This window comes from Macrobrachium rosenbergii, chromosome 46, assembly GCF_040412425.1.
Source record: "Macrobrachium rosenbergii isolate ZJJX-2024 chromosome 46, ASM4041242v1, whole genome shotgun sequence".
Lineage (NCBI taxonomy): Eukaryota > Metazoa > Arthropoda > Malacostraca > Decapoda > Palaemonidae > Macrobrachium > Macrobrachium rosenbergii.
Window position 1 is genome coordinate 51,774,196 of NC_089786.1, and position 17,909 is coordinate 51,792,104.

At 38.0% G+C, this 17,909-nt stretch overlaps 1 protein-coding gene across 1 annotated transcript; it reads right to left on the reverse strand.

Moving 5' to 3' along the window:
* LOC136830332 (uncharacterized) lies at positions 1-17,541 on the reverse strand. The gene is made up of 6 exons (XM_067089772.1): positions 17,003-17,541; positions 7,931-7,995; positions 5,830-5,963; positions 3,154-5,350; positions 2,138-2,200; positions 1-165 (listed from the first exon to the last, which is right to left on the reverse strand). Exons 2-6 carry the CDS (start codon positions 7,974-7,976, stop codon positions 140-142), a joined length of 2,466 nt encoding a protein of 821 aa, XP_066945873.1. The 5' UTR covers positions 7,977-7,995; positions 17,003-17,541; the 3' UTR covers positions 1-139.
* Between the last annotated feature and the right edge of the window lie 368 nt (positions 17,542-17,909).

The following is a 17,909-nucleotide window of genomic DNA, read 5'->3' on the forward strand; positions in this document are numbered from 1 at the left end:
CGACATATTTCTCTTAATGGCTAAAAAGATTTATTATATAAACCTGGTGGAACCACATCACCTAACCCCGAATTCTCAGGAAATATTTACCTAAGATATTTCATTTCATGAAATTATCAGCTGAGTTCAGAGAGTCGCACTAAGGATACTTCAGATGAAGGTGGTCTGAAAGAGAGAGATATATAGTTTATATATTTTGTTCTCATAGTTTACTAAAAAAAATCACTGATGCCTCTGTTATGTTTATACGAACCACGAAAAATATAATAAATGCTAAGTTTTTCTTATATATGTTACAGGCAGCTAGCGAAACCGGGTATTTCGCGAACTGCCTGAAATTTCAGGCAGATAGCGAAATGCACTTAGGGACATTATTTTGATTCCCCCAGGGCGGCTAGTACTAAACACGACGAAACAGTGACTCACCTACAGTGTTTCGCCGTGTTTAGTACTAGCCCCTGGGGGTTCAAATGTATTTCGCCGTTAGTACTGGCCCCTGAGGGATCAACTGTCCCTAAATGCACTTCGCTATCTGCCTGAAATTTCAGGCAGTTCGTGAAATCCCTGGTTTCACTATCTACCTGTAACATATATTCATTTCTTAGCATTGTTATGAACACAATGCTATGAGTGATTGCCTTGAATTGGTAAGCTGTTTAACGTTCTGATTTTTTTTTATTGAAAAGAGACTCTTAGGTTTGTCAGTTTAAATGAATATTACATCTCCGATAAAAACAAAAAAATTAGGAAGTGCTATAAATATCAGGGACTGAAGCCTGACTGTCTGCATGGTGAATTTCTTCAAAAATAATGATATTCAATCATAAACCAAACATTTTTTTTTTAAATAAGACTATTGTACTTCAGAAACTGCTAAATTCTCATGCTGAAACCTCCTGATACCTGTGCCATCCACTGGTATTGGCTATAGACACCTTTCTGAAAAGCTAAATTACAATTTTCTGCAATTTTCTGAAAAAGTAATTTACAATTTTCTACAGTTTTCTGAAAATACTAAATTCCAATTTTCCAGGTTACTTTCAGCCTTAAAATCATTCATTATATTTCTACCAGTTTTCTAGCTTTTACCATTCAGCGTCAGCTATGGAATCATTCTTCGTGTCTCTAGTAACATTCGAACATGCAAAGGGTTCCGTACTTACTGAAAAATAATATTTTCTAAGTGGTCTCGCAAACATGAGATGTACAGTCAGCCACTTGGATTAGCCCCTGTTCGTTGACTATATTTTTAGCCTGTTATGTTCTTTTTAAACCAGGTATGTACCCCTCCTCTGAAATCTTTATGTTATTAACCCCCCCCAACCAGCCCCGCCCCCAGGATTAAAAAAAGAAAACGAGAATGATTGTCATTACTCTGTAAAAAAAAAAATCTGGAAGCTTGATTGAAAGTCAGAGATCCCTAGGTCATTTCTCATCAGAGTTCCGTCATAAACAGCCAATTTTTTCGCTGTCTTTCCGCATTTAACAGCCAAATTTGGCAACTGTTAACCAGAACTGGCTTCAGATATGAGGTCATCAGTGTTCGAAAATGTATGACTATGATTTTGTCGCCAATTTCGGTAAAGTAACAGCCTTATATAGGAATAACTCTAGAATTCTAAATTCAGTCCAAACTGATACCTAAAACTAGCACCCTGCTACGCATGCGCTAACCACAGGTTCACTCGACCTAGTGTTGATATTACTGGTCCCCTGATACGGATGCGCAAACGACAGGCTCACTCGACCTATTTTTAATATTACTGGTCCCCTGATACGCATGCGCTAACCACAGGCCCACTAGACATACTTCTAACACTACTGATCCTCTAACACGCATGCGCTAACCACAGGCTCACTAGACCTAGTTCTAATATTACTGGTCCCATAACACGCATGCGCTAACCACAGGCTCACTAGACCTAGCTCTAACACTACTGATCCTCTAACACGCATGCGCTAACCACAGGCTCACTCGACCTAGTTCTAACACTACTGATCCAGTACCACGCATACGCAGTCAGCGAAAGTTGACAAGGGTACCTCCACTCACGTTGGGCATTCGCTAATTACAGGTGATATATAAGCTGGCCACCTATCTATCTACTTGCGTAATTTCGAATGAGGACCTACATACCCTTACTCTGGTTCCCTTCCAGAGATAGCTGTGGGTTGGAATGCTGGGGCCAAACACACATTTCTGGCAAGATAATGAAGGCGAAGATGTAGGTTTTAAGTCGATAAATAAATACCAAATCAATGTTAACTTGGAGGAAAATGTATGTTTACGTCTATAGGACGACGACAGGGTATCTATACAGAAATGTACAATGCGTTAGTAATATATTAGTGTATATTAATAACCTTTGGTTTAATTTTTGAAGAAAAATATAGTTTAAATTTACTGGGCAATGACAGGGTGTTTTACACAGAAATGTACAATGTATTGATAATATATAATCGTATATTAAATAACTCTACAGTAATGACTGTATGATTTAACTTCTGAAGAAATACATAAGTTTAAATCTGTAAGATAATAACGAGGTTTTTATACAAAAATGTACAATATATTGGTAATATATTATTGTATATTAAATAATTTTACAGTAAGGATTTCGTGATTTAATTTTTAAAGGGAAATGTAAGTTTAAACCTATATGGCAATTATGAAGGTACAATATATTGGTACAATATATTGGAAGTATATTACTGTATAAATTAAATAATTTTACAGCGATAATTTTATAACTTAACTTCTGAAGAAAAATGTAACTTTAAATCTGTAAGATAATAACGAGGTTTTTATACAGAAATGTACAATATATCGGTAATATATTATTGTATATTAAATAATTTTACAGTTATGATTTCGTGATTTAATTTTTGAAGAGAAATATAAGTTTAAACCTGTATGACAATGATAAAGGTACAATATATTGGTACAATATATTGGAAATATATTACTGTATATTAAGTAGCCTTGCAGTAATAATTTGGCGGCTTAATTCCTGGAATAAAATGCACAAACTTTCTCACAGACTGAATGAAGTCGCGATTAAAATCGAGTAATGCAACGATAAACATTCAGAAAACAGAAGAATCTATCTCGTCACATATCCGTCTCAATCCTAAAAGAAGGATTATCCATACCCATGAAAGTTATCCTCGTCAGGCACAGATTATCGGCGGAGGCGCTCGTCGAAGGGGGCGGGGCCCTTTGGTCCACGACGGAAGGCGCCCTCTCGCTCGAGGAATTCGTCGTCGTCGTCGTGCAGTTCTTCTTAGAAGCGCCCCCCGGAACGCTGCTGCTGCCGGGGAAGGCGCTCGAAATGTTGATGGTCGTGTTAGAGTACGACCTCGAGTACCCGTTGGCCGACGTGACGTCCGGAGTGCTGTTGGAATACGTGTCGCTGATCAGCTGGTCCATCCGCTCCAAGACGCCCTTGCTGATGACGGGGGACGAGGGACAGGTCGTTGGAGGAGGAGGTGGAGGAGGAGGAGGGTGGGGAGGAGGTGGCGGAAGAGGGAAATCGTCTATGACCCTCGAAGGCTTCTTCGGGGAGGGCATGGGCGCCGCCATCATCTTCTTCTTCTTCTTCAGCAGAGGGTAAAGGCTGTCGCTGTCCGATTCCTTGACGTTCGTCTTGAAGGAGGAGGTCATCGTGTTCAGGTTGCGGACGGTCAGGAAGTCCTCGTTGGTCTGGGTGATGCTCTCCGACCAGAACTCCTGGTAGGTCTCGCAGTCGTTGAGCCCGTAGATGCCCGGGGTGTTGCTGTTGTTTTTCTTCTTCTTCTTCTTCTTATTCTTCTTGTTCTTCTCCTTGGGAATCTTGGTCAGTATCGTCGGTCCGTTTGGCACCTTCTCCTTCTCCTGGTCCGCATGATTGGGTGACCCCAGGTGACTGTAGAGGTCAGGGGCGGTCAGGTCGGTGTAACTCTTGTACATGTTGACGCTGTAGGTCCTCTGGTCAGAGAAACTCATGCTCTGGTCGATCTCGTACTTCGGACAGAGGCTCCGGGGCGACTCGGCCCTGTACCTGCTCGACAGATCCGTCTGACCGGCCCTGTTCTTCCTGACGACGAGGCACTGGTACATCGCGAACAGCCCCCCGGCGAAGAAGATGCAGACGAGGGATATCCCGACGCCCCCCAACGTCACGTAGAGGACGTAGGGGTCCTTCTTCTCGCTGTGGGCCTCCTTCGTCTCGAAGAGGAGGGTCCGCTTAGTCTCGTAGGAGTGGATGTAGAAGGAGGCGTTGTGGAGGTCCACCCTCAGATTCCGGTGCGACAGGAGAGTCCGCAGGTCCTTCTCGCAGTTCGGGTAGTAGAGGGAGTCGATCGACATGTTCACCGTCATCCTCCTGCCGGAGCAGGTCATGGAATCGACGATGATGTGCTCCCTGTTGTAGAGTAGGAGCGCGGACAGGGACTTGACGAAGTCGTAGAAGAGGATGTAGGAGTGTTTGAGGTCGACGAAGTGGCAGTCGCCCCTCAGGATCAGGAAGAACCAGGTCCACTTGTCGTGGAGGTGCAAGGGCGAGGAGGTGAAGACGGTTATCACCTCGGGCAGTTCCGTCGTGGGCATCATGTTGGCAAAGTCCACGAAGCTGTTGAAATGGTTTTTCGATTTGTTGTGATGGATATCCGCCGACGCGGCAGCTGATTTGGTCAGGCTCCCGGAGGCAAGTGTGTTGGGTGGAGAAACCGACGCCGTTGTTGGGGATGGTGTTGGAGGATGGACTGGTGGTGGTGGTGGTGGTGGTTTTGTTACTGTAATGGAAGAAGAAGATATATCCTCGTCTGTGACCAGGTCTGTGAACTCTGGGTCGACTTCCAACAGATTTCCAACATCAATGACCTCCTTTCTCTCATGGGACGCTTGCAGATCACCGACCTGTAGACCACTGATATCTACAGAATCTTCTTCTCCTTCTCCTTCTTCTTCTTCTTCTCCTTCTCCTTCTTCTTCTTCCAAAACTTGATGACCTGCTGTTGAGTTAGGCAGTACCGGCAGCGGCCCAAAGAGCATACTTTGGGTTGGACCGAGAAAATAATATTCTATATCCTCATCCGTATTCTCTTCTGAGTCAAGGTCCAGGGGAAGGTCTCCCCTAACGGGAGAAGAAGAAGAAAACGTCTGAGGCGTAGACGCCCTGCTGTCTTCCCTAGGAGGTGAGGAGGTCAGCAAAGAACCCAGAGAGTGCTCGATCCTGTAAGGCGAAGGTTCAAAGGGGCTTGGGGTGTCGGCATTAGCACCAAGGGACTCTGATTCTGTTTCCACCAGTGTTGTCGCTGTAGGGACAGTCTTGGGGAGGTAGTCAGAGGTAATGGCCGCTGAGGAATCATCCTGGAAAGATTCCCAAAAGTGAGTTTTCTTGGTAATTACAGGAAAAGAATGACAGCACAGTACAGTTAATGAGAGATGCAAAAGGTCCACTCCCTAAAATTAGAAATACATTGAACTGAAAGTAAAAATTCAGCGCTTTTCAAAGATTGCTACAAGAATCTAAAACAACCCCTTTCATTCCTTTTACTGTACCTCCGTTCACATTCTCTTTCTTTCAACTTATCGTCCTCAACCCTCTCCTGATAATTGTTTCAGTATAATTCCCAGCGCTGAATGACCTCATAGGTCCCAGCGCTGGGCCTTTGGCCTAAATTTTATATATTCAATTCCATTCAAACATTACCTAGAACGACGAGGTTCCAGAATATCTTGAAATCTGCCCAAAAAAGTATAATTTCACAAAACAAATCGACCTCTGAACAGACATTAGAAAGACGAAAGAATTCACAGACAGAAATCTGGCAAACTGGCAAACTTACAGAACCAGCAGGTGGTGTCTGTACTGCTTCTTCTGCTAGAGCAGTGTCTGCTGAAGAATCTGCTGGACGCGTCTCCGAACCTTCCTCGAGGCCCGCCTGCAATTCCGATTCCATTGGGTGGCATTTCACAGTTGCTGAAAATGGAGGAGGTTAGTTGGGTACTTTTAGTGCTGGTTGGTAATTGTTCTTAAGGTGATTGAGATTTGGGAGAAAATATTGAAAATGTTGATGTTGATGGAGAGAAGATTGCAACTTGATTGAGCTTTTTTGATTGGCTAAAATAGGTGGATGGTGTTATTTCTAACTGTCTGTCTATTGGTCTATCTATTCATCGTTCTATTTATATAGCTAACTGTCTATGTATCTATCTATCCATCTATTTATATATATATATATATATATATATATATTTATATGCAATGTATAGATGAATAAATACATATATACATATATGTACATATATGTGTGTATGTGTACAGTACATACTATCAAGATTTACGAAAATATTAATATCGACATAAAACTGACAGGAATAAAACTGGGCTTTAAAAACTAATGGAACTTAACATAACCGGAATGTTTTCTCTCTCTCCCTCTCTCTCTCTCTCTCTCTCTCTCTCTCTCTCTCTCTCTCTCTCTCTCTCAGTCACTAGATCCAGCCTTTCCCACGATCCAGAACCTCTTATTATTTTGGGCTCCGTTTTTCTCATCCATTAATAAAACCATTCTCATCGGTTCCCTTATATCCCACGAACATAATTATACTTGTAACGAAATACAAACACTACTGCACACACACACACACACACACACACACACACACACACACACACACATATATATATATATATATATATATATATATATATATATATATATATATATATATATATATATAATATATGCATATACACATATATATATATATGCATTCTAAGTTGCTTTAAATTTATTTTCTTGATGCGTCTGTTCTCCTTAAATATACCACTCTACAGTGTTGTATTCCTAAGAAACGTAATATCTGACGTTACCTTCCAATATCCTACTGAGTATATTTTTCGGCAAATTACGAAATCTGAAAAGTCTGGTCAAACTTCAAGGAGTCCGAACGGAGCCAGCTGGTAGCTGCTAATCTATAGTCTCTTGTTACTGTTGTTTAGACTCCCTGGCATTTGAAAGTACGTACTGACTTCTAAAGGAAGTTCTTGAAGGTACGAAGTGACTTTGAAAGAAGCACTTTAGAAAGAGACTGGTCGGTTAGATCCTACGGTATTCTGGTTGGTAAGAGTTGTTAATTTTTTTTATTTTGTCCTATTTTCTTTTCATTGATATTGTGTTGGTGTTACGTGGGTTGGAAATCAAATGGCACGTGCTTACTCTAGAATACATTTAGGTGCTTACTCTAGAATACATTTAGGTGCTTACTCTAGAATACATTTAGGTGAGTACTCTAGAATACATTGCTGTAGTCACTCTAGAATGCATTTAAATGTTTACTCTAGAATACATTTAAGTGCTTACTCTAGAATGCATTTAAATGCGTACTTCGGAATATATTGATGTACTTACTCTAGAAAACATTTAAATGCTTACTCTGGAATACATTTAAGTGCTTGCTCTAGAATGCATTTAAATGCGTACTCTAGAATACATTGATGTACTTACTCTAGAATACATTTAAATGCTTACTCTGGAATACATTTAAGTGCTTATTCTAGAATACATTGAATTACTTACTCTAGAATACATTTAAGTGCTTACTTTAGAATACATTTAAATACTTACTGCGGGATACATTTATATGCTTACTCTGGAATACATTTAAATGTTTACTCTAGAACACATTTATATGCTTACTTTGGAATACATTTACGATTTATTGATGTGTAAAGTTTTGTTCGTTTCATATTTAGTGATGTGTTTTCGAATTCTTGTTTTATTTATTAACGCTATTTATATAACTATTTTAATCACCATATCTATATAATCCTAATGGTGTATTTAATGTGCATCTTGTATTTGTAATTACCGTTTAATTGTAATTTGATCAATAATTGCATCTCAAACAAAAATACGTAGCAAAATTACTTTATATAATTACCTTGAATTACTGTCACCCAAAGTAACAAGGCGTTTGACCACCGCATGATGACCGTCGTTATTTATCTGCAAGACAAAAAAAATGAATTAATTGTTCGTTTTATAACTGCCATTCCCCGTAGGAGTGATAGCTCCGTCAGTGCACCTCATGCGGTGCACTGTGGGCATTGCTTAAGGTTCTTTGCAGCGTGCCTTCGACCCCTAGCTGCAACCCCTTTCGTTCCTTTTACTGTACCTCCTTTCATATTACCTTTCTTCCACCTTACTTTCCACCCTCTCCTAACAATTGATTCATAGCGCAACTGCTTTGAGGTTTTCCTCCTGTTACACCTTTCAAACCTTTTGCTGTCAATTTCCGTTTCAGCGCTGAGTGACCTCATAGGTCCCAGTGCTTGGCCTTTGGCCTAAATTCTATATGCAATTCAGTATAACTACCATTTGATTACTGTCACGTGATCTCGATGTATGGTCGAGATTTGACCTACCTGGTCTTTGGTCACTGTACTGGGTTTTCTGATTTTTGGTTTAAATTATTACTAATAGAAAAATCCCTTCAGTCTATCGATCACAAATGAAAATATTATTACAATAATATATTAGTAACTGCACAGCTACAGTCGAACCTATACAGAACTACAGAACTACAGAACTACAGAAATATAGAACCTCCCGTTGGTGTAGGGGAAACGGTCCTGTCTAGTTCTAATCTTTCTCTGGTCACAAATCAAGAAACGGAATAAATGAAAAGGACTAAATGAAATGAATAAATAAATAAATAGATAAATAATCTGTAGGGACTCGACCCCATTCACAAAATAGACAGAATTGAAGTAACTTGACCCCTTATGCCGGCATAGTGGGAATATTCAGATCAAATTTGGCGCCAACCGGGTTCTAGTCTTTGGCAGTTTAAAGAAAAAGTTTAGCATCATGCGACTTAATTCTTCCGAAACGGACGGCGTGCCTCTAGGTAACAGCTCGATTGTTTCTGTTTCTCTATAGTAAGTTTGTGGAATTCTGTCAGTTCAAAGGTTTATCGCTTCTTCGTGTATAGCCACTAGTGTTTACATCAGTCCCCGTCTTCTTCTTCTTCCATTTTCCTGCAAAATTCGGGAAGGACGAAGAGACAGTTTCCCAGGCGTCGTCTTCCGCGTGAGAAGACCTGCCTCCCAGAAATATGCCTTTCTATCAAGAAACCTGACATACACGGTATCTTTCCTGAAGAAAACTGATCCGCAGGATTGAATTCCACTGACGCGTCGTCGACAGTGCCATAGACAAGCAACCGTGCGATGTTTACATTGAATCGTTTCACACCAGACCTGCCCGCGCATGCGCAGATTACAAGACATTCGACACTCGTGTACAAAATACCTCACGGCTCTTGAATTAATTCCCGTCTTCCGATTATGTCTTCACTGAGCTTCGAGACGTAATAGAAAACTACGAGAGAGAGAAAGAGAGAGAGATGTGAAACCACTACCGGGAGATATAGTCAACGACACAGGTATATGACCCTGGGCCCCAAAATCTGCGAGATAAGCACCGAAAACACAGTGGAGATCTCGGCGTTCACCCCGCAACAGGCAGCGGCGACCACAACCTGATACACACACCACATTCGGGGGCGAAATCTGAACGCTGTATAAGGCACTTTGGCCGCCATATTGGGACTCCCCACAGAAACCCCTCCCCCCCCACTCCCCACAACCCCAGTGCCTTCTGTGACATCTGGTGTGGATTTGAGCTTCACAGACTGATGGCTGGGCGCTTGAGTGACGTCACGGGGTTGAGCTAGTGTCTGTATATAGTATATACATATGAATATATATTTGGGAAGTCCGATCAGAGTTCATCATGTCCTTGGGCTGTTTCTAGCCTACCGCCCACCAGTCCACCCAATGAGTAGAGGTGCTTGCCTGTCTTAAAAACAAAGGGTGTGGGGCTAGCAGCCTCATCCTTATAGATTTTCAGGGAACCCGGAAAGCTGTATTATTCGGGCACCTCTCTCTCTCTCTCTCTCTCTCTCTCTCTCTCTCTCTCTTTATATATATATATATATATATATATATATATATATATATATATATATATATATATATATATGTATGTATATATATATATATATATATATATATATATATTTTATATACATAATCCATCTAAATATCTATCTATCTATCTATCTATCTACATACACATGTGTATGCACCAAGATCATATACATGCACATGCATACGCCGTATGCATTGCTACGCACTGCATGCACGACATATGCCAATACACACACACACACACACACACGCATGCGCACATCACTCAGTCTCACCGGATCACGTATATAGCTATCTCTGCTATTTGTGCATCTAACGTTTCCTCACTCGGACAGCTGTGCAGTCGAGAGGCGAGAACGCAACTGATATCTTAATCCGCGCATGTGCAGCGCTGTCCACGACACATGCGCATCGCGCGCTCTGCGCCTCGACCGAAGAAATTGCGGTGAATAATGCCAGAGGTATTTTGTCGTCCGAACGAGAGTAAGTACATTTGGGACAAGGTCGTTTATTTGCCCAAGTTAAGGTTCTGTGTTTTCTAAATAAGCGTAAATAAATGGAATAAGGTTGAAATTGTTTGTTATTGTTAGTGAACTGTCAATAGAATAAATGTAAATTACTGTTAATGGCAATGTAACTAGAGGTTACAGAGACGTTTTAAGATATAGATTTGAAACAGAAAAAACCTAGATGTAAAAATCAGCATCTGGCATCCCTCGCTGACGAGGAAGCTGGTGAACTGAAAAACAAAATCAGAATGAAAAAAAGGACTAGTATACAATAAAAAAAATTACCACCCAAAAAAACACAAAATAAAAGAAATTATTAAAAACGAATTCAGATAAAATAAATAAAGACTCCTAAAACGGATAAAAACAAAGCGAAAACTACAAAAATAAAGTTAGGCATCTGACATCTTACCTAGTGCCAAGTGGTCATGGCTTAGTGATGACGTCAGCACAATGATTCAACTTAAAAAATATTTTTTTTTTTAACTATCGTAAAAGAACCGTGATTTAGTTCTCTCCGAATCAGAGATGGGTTGATCGCGTTGCTCGAGGGATCAAAGGATATAAAGTGAATTGTTATTTTTTTTTTTTTCGTTCTTAAGTGTTCCCACTTAAGAACACTTTTTTTATGCGATATTCTTGTTACTTGATTAATGGCGTGAAGAGAGACTGTGTTTAATATCATATAATATCATTTAATATCATTTTTAGTTTTCCGTAAAAGAAAACTATTGTGTCGAATTTGTCTGTCCGTCCGCACTTTTTCTTTCCACCCCCTGATCTTAAAAACTACTGAGGCTAGAGGGCTGCAAATTGGTATGTTGATCATCCACCCTCCAGTCATCAAACATGCCAAATTCCAGCCCTCTAGCCTCAGTAGTCTTTATTCTATTTAAGGTTAAAGTTAGCCATAATCGTGCGTCTGGCAACGATATAGGCCAGGCCACCACCACGCCATGGTTAAAGTTTTATGGGTCGCGGTTCATACAGCATTATACCGAGACCACCGAAAGATAGATCTATTTTCGGTGGCCTTGATTATACGCTGTATTGGCTGTACAGAAAACTATTTTACTCGTTTTATATACCATCAGGCAAATTTTACATAATGCATGGCAATCAGTTCATATATTCATCATACAAAAACTTGCATCATTAATACCCAGGTACTTGTGGTAAGTTCAATAACCTGTGTTTTAATAGATTATTATATTCCAAGTTATGTTTCAAACATTTCATATTTTTTCCAATCATACGAAAACTTGCAACATCAATACCCAGGTGCTTAGCAGAAATTTGACGGGCTGTTTCAGCAAATGGTTAAACAGATATTTACACATTCGAATCAGCTCAATAATGAAGATTAAAAAAACAGATATCTATATATTCGATTCGATTCTCTAATGAAAATGAGGATTATCTTCGAAATGCAATCAGCATTGTCCAAAGTTTGGAGGTCTTTCAGTACTTATTAGATATTTACTTTAATATTCAATTATTGTAAGAGGTTTTTTTAAGTACAGATTGGTTCATTGCTCAAATATTCAATTATCGTAACGCATATTTGGACGACACGGAAAAATCGCGCAATAATCGTGGATGTTTTTCAGTAAATGCTGGATATTTACTTAAATATGCAATTATTGTAATGAATATTTGGCCGACATGTTAAAATTCTGCAAGGATTATGGAGAGAATAATCAGATTAGTTATAATTAACAACATTTTCATACGTTCAGTATATGAATTTATAGAAAAGTCTATCCATCTTTGTACATGGCTCGATCCAAATTCACTGATTCTCTTAAAGATATTTGATTTCAATTCAGAGATTTTGCTTTCAAATTACGCAGGGATGATTCCACTGACCATATGGTGTATTTGATAAATATTTTCCTAATGAAGCCCCCGTGCAAGAGAGCAGGATGCCTGACGTGGACCTCGGATTTCCGACCAACCGGCAGAGACTAACAAAGCGAAAGAGGAAGTAAGATGAAATATCTAAACTGAATTATTAAAAGAAAAGAATAACAAATTCTAGAGGAACACCGGAAATCGAAATGAGAAAAATGAAACTAGTTTCAGCTGGATTATTAAAGAACCAAATGAGACGTTCACCAAAAAAAAATTTGAATTATAAGCCATCGAAGTCTTGGAAATCCAACCTGCTCCAATTTCTTTATCTTTCAAGAAACAAAGTTCAATTTTGAATGAGACGAAGTATTGGTGATCAGGAATAGAATAGTATGCCTAAAAAAAATTAGAATTCAACCCCATCCCCCTTTTTTGTGAAAAAGGGGGATTATTTTAAAGCTGATCAAAAGCCGAACGCCTGAAATTCGAAATTCAGCAGAAAAATAAACAAAGGAAACGAAAATATATCTTACTGACCGTCGAGACAAGACGCACAAATGACATTTTAAACAGGTGACTGAGAGCCGCGTCTTCTCCCATAATCTCCTTCGCAAAAAGAGGCGATGACGAAACTGAATGCCCTGAATTATAACATCTGTTTTGGCGGATTCATGTTTTTTGGGGGGCACCGGGCCATCTGGCAGCAGCAAAGTCTTATCAGAATGCAACCTGATAAATAATAAACAAACAATAGGAAGTGTAAGGGTTCGCTCTCGTAATTGTAATATTTACGTACTGTGCGTGCTTGTGAGTGTGCAGTACATGAATCTGTATATACACATACATACATACATACATACATACATACATACATACATACATACATACATACATACATACACACACACAAATATATATACATTTATATTTACATATATTTATATATACATTTATATATCTTTATATATACATATGTATATATATTTATATATGCATATATGAATATGTATACAATATACATTCGTGACCCTTCGCAAGAATATGTGAGATAGACAGACAAAAGAGATTAGTCACATCTGCTAACGCCGTATCACACACTCACCCAGAACTACTGGACATCTGCTCCTTAATCTGATGATGATAAATATAATTTGAACGATGTTCCTAGCAGTGTCTTCTGTACAGAGTATACTCAAGGCCACCGAAAATGGATCTATCTTTCGGTGGTCTCGGTATAATGCTGTATGAGCCGCGGCCCATGAAACTTTAACGGCGGCCTGATGGTGGCCTGGCGTATATCGTTGCTAGATGCACGATTGTGGCTAACTTTAACCTTAAATAGAATAAAAACTACTGAGGCTAGGGGGCTGCAATTTGGTATGTTTGATGATTGGAGGGTGGATGATCAACATACCTATTTGCAGCCCTCTAGCCTCAGTAGTTTTTAAGATCTGAGGGCGGACAGAAAAAGTGCGGACAGAAAAAAGTGCGGAGAAAAAAAGTGCGGACAGAAAAAAGTGAGGACGGACAGATAAAGCCGGCACAATAGTTTTCTTTTAAGAAAACAAAAATCTTAATAATTACCTCCAGATTTTTATGATTTTAATTTTATATTTGTGAGATAGGATATTGAAATTACGTAGTTTAGATGTTGTTTAGCAACAGTAAAGCAATGACGAATTAATGGATTCTTTGTGGGGAGTCTATGAACGGCAAATTATCCCTCTAAATTTGATGCCGACCGGTACGTCGATTCGGCAGTTATCGCACAAACCCAGTGACGTGGAAACCGAAACTGGTTTTAAATGTTTTTCACTCTTGGAACCTTCGGCTTATGATCCTACAGTACTATGGTTCTGTCTTATGACTCAAGTTACAATGTATATTTTTTTTAGAAATTTCTACAATAGATATTGAGCGTTGGTAAATATGTATATATATACATATATATATATATAGTGTATGTATATATATGTATACAATATATATATATATATATATATATATATATATATATATATATATATATATATATATATATATATATATATACTGTACATATACTGCTACTAGAATACCACCCATGAATCTGCCAAAAGTCAACAGCTCTTCAAAGTACCACACAAGAAGCCATTCGGTCAATAACCTCTGGCTAATAGGAAACAGACTGAAATGAAATCTCTCTCTCTCTCTCTCTCTCTCTCTCTAGGTATCTCACAGATCACGTTACCAGTTCCTCACTTCAGGAAGTGGAAAGAGAGGCTGTGACCACCATCAGATGTGGGGTCAATTTACGACCTTGGCGGGTCAAAGAGACCACCCACATTACTGCTTACCAAGGTCAGTCTTGTCTTTATGAAAAAGGTGAATTGGTTGTGCTTCTGTTTTGGGGTACTTTTATTTTCATTTTTGCAATAGATGCAAAGATTATTACTGCCATTAATCTTGAGTATGGAAAACTGATAGGTATACATGCATACATACATACATATATCAGTCAAATAGGTGTTCTACCTGAGTCTAAAAATTACTTCCATTCACAACCTACAGTTCCAGTTGTGACTAGGTACTGGGATCAATAAAAAGGGCGTGAGGCTCGCAGCCTCACTCTTAAAGACCTCCTGGGAAACCAGGAGGCTGTACCTCTCTGGTACCACCACCTTTCAGTGGAAAAATAAAGGTCTTACCATTTCCCTTTTTCAGCAAGTATTCTGGGATGAGGCCGCTAGCCCCACTCCGCACCCTACAGATGTTCTAGGGGCTTATGTTCCGAGGGCACCTGGAATTCCAGGATGGTCACCCATCCAAGTGCTAACCAAAAACTACGTTGTATAGCATTAGAGATCAGATGACCAGCAGTATTTTGTGTCTATGGGAAAAGAGTATAAATGTATTACTATTGAAAACATTTTTATTTCTGTTGAAAAAATTGAACTTTTTGAGTTCTTTGTTGTTTAAGTAGGTTTTAATATTCTGTAATTTTATTGTAGAAATACAAATTCATACACATTTGCATGTGTTATGTATCCACAGGTTACAAAGCATTTATTCATACACACTTGTATGCATTTATGTATATGTTGACTTTATGGATTTATGTATACATTCTACCACACGAGTACATAAGGAACAGCTACTCCCGATTAATACAGAAAAAATGAAATTGAAATTATGTAATACAGAGAAAAAACAATAACGATAATAATGTTTAGAAATCTAACTAAAAATAAGCAGTAACGGAGCATTTATGAAATAAATTCTATGAATTTTATGAATTATGAAATAGCTTTTATAAATTTATGAAATAAATCTATAAAATTTATGTAATAAATTTTATAGATTTATGGAATAAATTCTATAAATTTCTGAAATAAATTTTCAGAATTATGAAATAAATTTATAAATCTATGAAATAAATTTGATAAATTTTTGAAATAAATTTGATACATTTATGAAATAAATTTGATAAATTTATGAAATAAATTTTGTCAATTTATTAAATAAATTTCAAAAATTTAGGAAATATACTTCATAAATTTATGAAATAACTTCATAAATTTATTAAACAAATTTATAGATCTATGAAATAAATTTTAAGAATTATGAAATTAATCTTATAGATTCACAAAATAAATCTTACAAATGATAAAATAAATTTTAAGAATTATGAAATAAATTTTTAAAAATTATTCCACAAATTTCAGAAATGTATCAAATAAATCCCGCCAAATTTATTAAATAAACTTACAAACTGATAAAACAAATTCCACACCAACCGCAAAATAAATTCTGTAAAATTGATGAAATAAACTTACTAGCTGACAAAACAAATTTCACCCCAACCGCAGCGCCGAAATCAAAGGCATATCCGGTGATGAAGCGTGACGTCACGGCGTTGCATAAGGACCAAGGACCCGAGGGCGCTGATTGGCTACGGGTTCCAACGGGTTCGAAACGCGTTTGGTGAGAAAGTCTACAGGTCTGATGAGACCTGGATCGGCTTACGACCCGAAAGGTAGGTTTCTCTCGGGAAAATGATCAGCTATTGGCTTTTAAAGGTTACAAGGGAGTGATATTTGTCTTGTGATATGATATACAGACGGTGTGTGTTTGTGTATATATATATATATATATATATATATATATATACAGTATATATATATATATACATACATATATATATATATATATATATATATATATATATATATATATATATATATATTCTTCTTTAATTGATTATTTGATGCGTTAAGTTTTGTAGAGGGAATTTTCCTAAGTCTTCTGTGTTTCCTGAGTCTTTATAATATACGGGACTGACTTCACCTGAGCTGTTGGCATATATATACATATATATATATATATATATATATATATATATATATATATATATATATATATATATATATATATATACATATATACATATATATATATATACATATGTGTAAGTATTTAGGTATATACAATTATTTTCCAACAAAAACAAGCATAGCAACAAGAGTTATCATAATTATTATTATAATATCCTTTTCATTCCGGAAACATCTTTATACAAAGTTCCTTTTCAAAAAGCTTTTGCGTATTCGCGTGGAATTGACCAATCTAAGTAAAACAATTGATAATTCTATTAAAATATGAAAAAACAAAACATACCCTCAATATATACTGAAGACCTGTGAATGGTGATGCTTGTATTTAGTCAACAAGCTCTTGATGATACTGATGATGATAGTGACATCAAAATTAATAACTTTCTTGTTAGACTTCCCTCAAATCAAAGACGCGATTATTTTCTGTCACTAAGCACAGCTGTACGTTTATAAATTCCTTCTAGGAAACAGCAATGTCTGTTGACAAATCTGTCAGTCAGAATTCACACGTATCATTTTTCGTGTTTTGTTTTTCCTTTTCCAGCGTATAAACAAAGCACGAGTTTTTAACCTAGTTTTTCGGATCTTTTTAACATTGCACAATCACTCTAAGTTTTTTTTTAGTCACTGCTATGCAACGGCCCATCTTTCTCTGTGCTTGCAAAGGATGTTCCAATTCGTTTTTTAACTACAACTTCATCATTAGCTCCCGAAACTTCTAGATTTTTTCTTCGTCTTCTTCTTCTTCTTCTTCTTCCTCTTCTTCTTCTTCTTCTTCCTCCACCCTCGCGACTGACGCCGATCGCCGATTCGGTCTGAACTGACCCGATCGGGGTGAAGGCATTACGGCCACATGGAAGGAAGGTGGTCTCTTCCCTATCGGGTTTCATAGGGGCGGAGTTGACACCCAATATCAAGCCGGATCGCTTTCTTTCTCTCTTTCTCTCTTTCGTTATTCTTTGCACTGGGTCTATCGTCTTTTGGTAGGTTTACGGTCTATAAGGCAATCCTTGCGAGAGAGAGAGAGAGAGAGAGAGAGAGAGAGAGAGAGAGAGAGAGAGAGAGAGAGAGAGAGAGAGAGAGAGAGAGAATGGGGCCAATATCTAGTGTTGTGCAATCAATTTGACATTATGTCACACCAATTATATTTCTTGTTATCAATTTTTTAAGGTTTACAGGACCCTTAAGTA